Raw genomic sequence first — 7,265 nt, forward strand, 5'->3', positions numbered from 1 at the left:
TACAAAGTAATAAATTATTATGATAATGCTCCAGAATCATATGGTGCAGAGATGGAGACTCGGGAATAGGTCACCAACATTTCTTAAACTGAGCTATTTCTTGGGTATTGATTAATGCAAGACGGCTCGGTGGCATAGTGAATAGCACGTCTGCCTCACAGTTCAAGGAACCCGACTTCAAATCTACCTGGCTCCATCCCTCCTGTGTGGAGTTTGCATATTCTCCCTGAGCCTGTGTGAGTTCTCTCAGGGCACTCTGGTTTCCTCCCACACTCCAAAAATACGCATAGCAGGTGAATTGAACATACTAAATTGTCCTTTGGTGTGATTGGGTGCATGAATGATTGTCCGTCTCTGTGTGCCCTGCGATTGGCTGGCAACCAGTTCAAGGTGTCCCCCGCCTACTGCCCAAAGCCAGCTGAGATAGGCGCCTGCGACCCATGTCAGGCTAAGCGGCTCTAGAAAATGGATGGATGGATGGATGATTAATGCAAAGGGCTACCACTTTGATACATTTTTGTGAAACATAAATAAATGTGCATATTGCCTTTAATAGCAAGTCTTTAAATATGCATTTTTGAATCATTGTTTGCTTGGTAGATTTTGGACTTTGCAAATCATGTAAACACATGGAATCACTAAACTGAGAATCAACCACCCTCTGATGGTTTTTGAACAACAGTTCACTTGTGTTCACAAGTGTCATGTTTCTTTAGATTCATGCCGTGATCCATACGGAACAGTAACTATAATTCAGGCCGCACATGGTTAATGGATGAATCGATGAAAAAAATGTGTGCGTTCTGTGAAGACTACATTCAGTTGGTTTTGTTCATTCCCTGTCGGAGGAAGAGGAGGACGATTAGTCATGGTAAGCTATCATCACATTTAAGGGAGGATTTCAGCAACTAGATGTGAAATGAAGCAGATACCTAAAAAAAAAATATGGAAGGATTATTTTTTTCAATTCTATATATGTTTATTTAATGGGCATCAATATGCCAAGCTAACTGCAACAACGTAGTGTGACATGGCCCTAAATGCATGTAGGCCATCTTCTTAATAAACACACCAAATAATATATGGATGTCATTGCAGTCATCTTAGCAAGCTTTTATTTTGAAGTTTTCCCTGAGAGCGGTGGTTATATTTTGATGAGCTTGAATTGTACACATTGTACACATGACTTTATCCTAAATTATTGCAATCACATTACTAAACTACCAACATCAACACCAATCATGAATTTGCTGATTTCGGACACTAAGTAACCACATCGTGTACACTGTCATTGTATGATACAGCACAGCAAGTCTCAACTCGCTGCTAACGTGGTGATGAGATGTTTGGTGCACTCAAATGCAGTAGGACATACTAATGTAGAAGAGGCAATCAATGCATTAAACAATAACTGTAATAATGCCATATTATTATTCTTTAAATATATATATTATATATATATATATATATATATATATATATATATATATATATATATATATATATATATATATATATATATATATATATATATATATATATATGATGTCGATCCACATTTTGCAGCTATTATAGCTTCATTTCTTCTGAGAAGGTGGTCCACAAGTTTGGAGTGTGTTTATACTGTAGGAATTTTTGACCAGGTGCTGACCAGTCAAGTTCACCCACACCAAATTCTCCATCCATATATTTATGGACCTTGCTTTGTGCACTAGTGTACCGTCATGTTGGAAGAGCAAGGGACCCCACTCCAAACTGTTTCCACAAGCTTGGGAGCATGGAATTGTACAAAATCGTTTGGTACCCTGAAACATTCAAAGATCCTTTCACTGAAACCAAGTTTCTTTTGCAGCTATTACGCCTTCAATTCTTTTGGGAAGATGGTCCACAAGGTTGAGGAGTGTGTTTATACTGTAGGAATGTTTGACCATTTTAATTGGTGCATTGGTAATGGTTAGTGCATTGGTGACGTCACACACAGGATGTTGATCGAGAAGGCCAAGCTCAAGTCCTGAAAAGCAAGCCTACACCATAATATATCCTCCACCAAATTTCACACTTTGTGTCCCATCACTGTTGATCTATTTTTAGAACAGGCCCCTTCACAACTCATGGATGGCTCAGTGGCTACCTTGCCTAGGTGAAGTCAGATCAAGCTGTCAGCTTTGTTGTTGTAATGCAGAATCCCTGCCTAGGGGGCAACAGAAGCAATGTACTGCAGCTTCAACCCCATTTTCAAAACCCAACCGTTTATTTATTCACATTGATAAACATAACCATGGATATTTTCACTGTAAAATTGTGAACATGCTCATTTTCAAGTTGTGTCTGTGTGGATTAGTCACCCTATCCCTTCACACACTCACCATTTTTTTCCTTGAGCAAAAGCCAGTGATCTGAAAAAATTCATATCCTTGGAAGGCAGTTGTTTGACAATTTCATCACATTTTGTTTTGTCTGTTTGTTTTTTGCCAAAGGTGAGAAACAATTGCTAAACTCATACTTGTTTCTTTTGTTTCTCTTGTAGTGCATTAATCAGCAGTGCCATAACAGTTTTTTAAGATTTTGTAATTACCAGCAACTTGTTTTACCCCATGCATTTATCTTGGTTATTGCTGTAACCTTCGAAAGGGGAAGAAAAAACTGAATATTTCGCCAAAGTAGTTTTCAAGTTTATGTAGATGACATAGGATATTGTGCTCAGTGGGATACAAGGAATGACAGGCATGTGTTTGTTTCAAGCACACACATACACAGGCACAAAATCATAAAAGAATTCCACGAAAGGTCGTTTCTGACAGCAATAAACAATTGTCCCACCACAAGCTCTGCTTCTGATTTTGAATACAAAACATTTTGATTTCCACTTGAGTTTTTTTTTTGTTTGTTTGTTTGATTTACATTCATTTCCAGCTTAAATACAAATGTCAAGTTGGCAGAAAAAGATTGTATCTGTAAAGGAAAACTAAACTATGATGAGTTATGCTTCTGCTGTGGTGTGTAAATACAGCCAGAGTGGAAATACATAGCATGTGAGGGATCATCATTTTCTGATAAAAGCCATTCTCCTTTAATCCAGTCCTTTATGTTCCACTGACAAGGTAAAAATGAAGACAGGAAATCGTTATGAACTTTTTGTGCCTCTCAGGAGAAAATCGTGCCACATTCCACAGGATTTGTGAATGGTAGAAGGTCTGTGAGGAATGATCAACATAGGTTGATAATTTAGATTCATGTACATGAAACGTTCTGTGAACCTCAATAATCATCTTAAACACATTTAATATTAGAGAACGGAAGTCTACAGGATGCGCGGTGTCTTTAGGAAAAATGAAACAGCGCTTGAAAACCTATAACAGATTATCTCTGATTGTATCAGAATGTTTAGAAAGTGTCTTGTGTGGAGATTGGTTGCCCTCTAGCTGCCAACACTGAGAAGTTAGAGTAAACGTCCAATGAACGTACAGTATGTCACTAAGCCACTTTGCAGAGTTTGGACAAATAAACGTCACACAATAATCACATACATCAGACTGGACGTACTGTAGGAATTTACTGCAAAGGGTAGTAAGGTTAAACTAAGATCGTGAAGCAAATTTATTCTGTAAACGCTTTTGTGACTTTTTTCTTCCACTAATCAGAATGTTTTAAGGTGTCTTCCCAGTGAAAATTGTACTCCATGACAATAGATTTGTCAAGTCGTTTAAGGACTAAGACACTATAATGTACGAGGGGGGAAACAGATGAGCAAAAGTTTCAAAGCTGGGCCTAGAGTAAATTTTCATCGTTTGATAAAATGAGTTTGCCATGACACCTGTGTAAGGCAGAAGCTTGATGTGGATATTAAACACAAGTATAAGCAAGCATTCATTCATTGTGAAAGTTCCCAGCCCCAAACATCAGAACTATTTTTTAACTTTTAACCTTTATTTACATTTCAAACAGTTGTTGTAAATGCTTAAATGTAACCTCGTGTCCAAGTATTCGAGCTTTCCATGTTGCAGGAGTTTAATGGTGCACCAGTTTCTTTATAGCTGTCAAATATAATTTACGTTGACTTGATTCACTGAAAGTGTTGTTTATCAGGCACCTAGCAACAGTGTTTTGAATGAAAATTGCCTCTTTAAAAGGCTAGGAAAACTCTGGCGTAAGCCAAATGTCTTTCAGGTCCAGGTTCGCTTTAACAAACATTCTCGTGCTGTAAGCCAAGCTCAAAATCTAAAGTGGCATCAGTTAAGCAAGTGCACAAAGTTTTCCGCACACATTCTTCCACGCCAGTGCATACAATTTCGATGGAAGTGATGTGAAAGTTGTTCTCACAGAGTAAGCTGTGTGTGAGAAGCTTTATGGTCATGGCTTAAATTGGCAATGTGGCTCAAAATAACCAATTGAGATTAATTGCAGGAAATAGCTCAGAGATGGTTTGATGTTTGCATGCATCTGTATTATTCATCGAGAGAGCCTATTAGTAGAGCAATATCTCACCTTCTCATGCGTGTCAGCTTAAACAAGTGCAAATTTCACGCCAGGAATGGGCGCAGGGTGTGTTCTGGGGGGGTGTTTGAAAGGCCAAGTGTAAGCACATATGAGAAGGCAATTACAGATAATGCCATACACACTGTTACCTTTTTTTTTTTCGTGAGAAGGAGCTGAACAAGTACAATAATGAGAGCCAGAAGCCATTGAGGGCTTTCCAAAAATGTATTTATTTTTCTCAAGAATCCCTCCCGCACTCCACCCGACTCCCATGTGAATCATGGCGTGGAGCATTCTATGGTTTCTACAGAACACAGATTGGGTCTCATCATCCAAGTCCCCCCCCCCACCCCAGCAAGATTATCGTTTACCTTAAATTCCCTCACACTCACTCGGTCTTACGTAAATCTCAGGCACACATGCACTATACACCTCGTTATCTTATTTTTGGCCTTGGAAGCCAGATTCCTGCTTTGTGGTTTAGTAGCCAGCGTTTTCCCTGTCACAGAGAGTTGAGGGTGCAAAACCTTCACCGCACATGCTTCCATGAACGCAGCACGTCAGATTCCAGCATGTCTTGTCTCAGTGTGGAAACCTGGGATGGATTAACCTCGGGCTGAGGGACAAAGTTGGGAAGAGTTGAGTTTCACAAGTTTATGCACTTTTCTCCCCTTTTTCTCTCATTGCTCAGACCCAAAAATTGGCGCTTGCAACATATCCAACTTGTGTAAAGCTTCATGTGTATTAGGTATTGTATCTTAATGAGGAAATAGCTTCCGAAAGAGTCCATTGAAAACACTTGGAATAGACGGTGCTGTGAATCTTGGCAGACGATTGAACAAGACAATCCACAAACTGGCTTGTTTGGCAGCACGATAACCACAAGTAACACAAGTGTCAGTTAATATGTTGTTTGGTGTTGTTCTAGTGTGTGTATGCATGTGTGTGTGTTTTAAGCCAAAAAGGAATATAAAGCCAATGAAATGAACAAGGCTTCAAACCTATTAACTTGTGTAGTGGTTTAAAAAAAAAAAAAAGGAGCTGATCGATGGAATGAAACGTGTTCCTCTTTTGCCTTCAGGTGGCTCGGGGAAGCATCGATCCAAAGAATCAAAGAAGAAGGCCAAGCAGAGGCTGCGATTTTGGGCCCAGAACCAGCACAGCGACCACTTGGCCTCTGCACGCTCCAGCCAGTGAAGACTTAAAAGATGGACTCACTGTTAAAGAACCTACACAAAGCTGCTAGCTGCAACCATGCTCTGACTGACAAACATTAAAAAAACACCGTCAACCTCGCCTGCCTTTCAGACCTCCACTAAAATCCCACCCTCACCCACCAGGACATTTCCAGGTTCGGTAACTGCAAAATGTGTGTCCGCTATATTATATCACTATAAACACACTAAAAACATACTTCACGCACCGGCCTCTTGCTGCTTCCCCTTGACTGCACTGTTCAGCTAGGTGATTCAATATCCGCAGCCCCGCCCCATGCCTTGCCTTGTGGACCTTTCCAGTTGACATTACTGAACTCATTTCCCCTTAATAACATTGTCAATAACTGTCTAGGGTGATCAAAGATGGAGGGGGAAACCAGACACTGTAAAGGCCAATAAGCCCAACAGAGAGAGGCGTAAGCGAAAGGTAGTAATAGAGGTGACGAGCTATATTGTTCAGGGGGACGTAGGCAAGGAGGTTCAGTAAACAGCCTGAAGGAGGAGAGGAATCTAGGAATGGGGGAATAAAAGACGTAGGAGACTAGTCCGAGGAACAGGTCGGCCGACGACCAAGAAGATGGCACCTTGAGCTGAAAGAGATTGTTTTCAGTTTCTATATTTATGTCAAAGCTACCCTCAAATTTCTGTATGAATGGATATGGACTGTTTCTATGTGCGGCCTTTATGTTCTGTACATTTTTGAGAGTAATATTGAATAAATTACCATGCATAGTTGCTAAATATTTTATTCTCAGCACAAACTGTTTACGTTCAGTATGCTGTATCCTCTGACTGTATAGTGTGCATAAGAAAAAAAATTAAGAAATTTAGTTGATTGACTAGCATGGCAAGAGACACTCGTGTACATAGTTTCTCTAATTATGAAAGCTTATTGCTGTATTTTCAGTATTGACCTGTTCACTATTCTAAATATTGTAGAGATAAGAGGCTGTAATACCAAGTTGCAGGTTGAAACGATTAAAAACAATAACATAGCCATAACATAGCTATTTCATTTACATGATATATATATTTGATTTATTTATTGATTCAATTTAGTTTGATTTTTTTTTTTTTCAGTGACAATTACTTTTTGGCTCATATTGTTACTCTTATATGCTTTAATATTCTTTGAGTTTGACATAATGTGCATATCTGCACGAATGTGTTGTCTAATGTCACGCGTATTATTGTATTCCATCCATTCAACTACATCTACTGATTTCACTGTTTCAAAGAATAAGCAAAAATTATATATACAACTCTGCTTTTGTATATTCGAAGGTTAATAATTAGACGCCAGCAAGTGTATGGTCATAGGACTGCATCTGTGTACATTGTGTTTTATTAAACATTTCATGTGACAGTATGACACTTGTTTGTTATTGTCTATAACCTCACATGGCTACACGCAACTTTTTTTTACCCCTTCACCATTGTGTGATTTCAAAAACATTTGTGGAATTCATCCTGTCATACCAACAAAACACCAGAGATGCATCAAGCCAAAGAATTGAACTTGGACAAATTGGTCTAAATAGTGTTGCAGTGATGTGAACATTCAGTGATACA

At 39.0% G+C, this 7,265-nt stretch overlaps 1 protein-coding gene across 2 annotated transcripts in view; it reads left to right on the forward strand.

Annotated features, from left to right (window-relative positions):
- rspo2 (R-spondin 2) overlaps window positions 1-7,062 on the forward strand; it is a 72,836-nt gene extending 65,774 nt beyond the window's left edge. For both annotated transcript variants that reach the window (XM_088410737.1, XM_088410736.1), the window contains one exon: window positions 5,558-7,062. In XM_088410737.1, coding sequence (XP_088266863.1) covers window positions 5,558-5,673 — 116 coding nt within the window. In that variant the 3' untranslated portion in view covers window positions 5,674-7,062. The remainder of the gene's footprint in view (window positions 1-5,557) is intronic.
- Window positions 7,063-7,265: the final 203 nt, after the last annotated feature.

The sequence above is a fragment of the Hippichthys cyanospilos genome, chromosome 3, assembly GCF_059441005.1.
Source record: "Hippichthys cyanospilos isolate Australia breed blue-spotted pipefish chromosome 3, RoL_Hcya_1.0, whole genome shotgun sequence".
Classification (NCBI taxonomy): domain Eukaryota; kingdom Metazoa; phylum Chordata; class Actinopteri; order Syngnathiformes; family Syngnathidae; genus Hippichthys; species Hippichthys cyanospilos.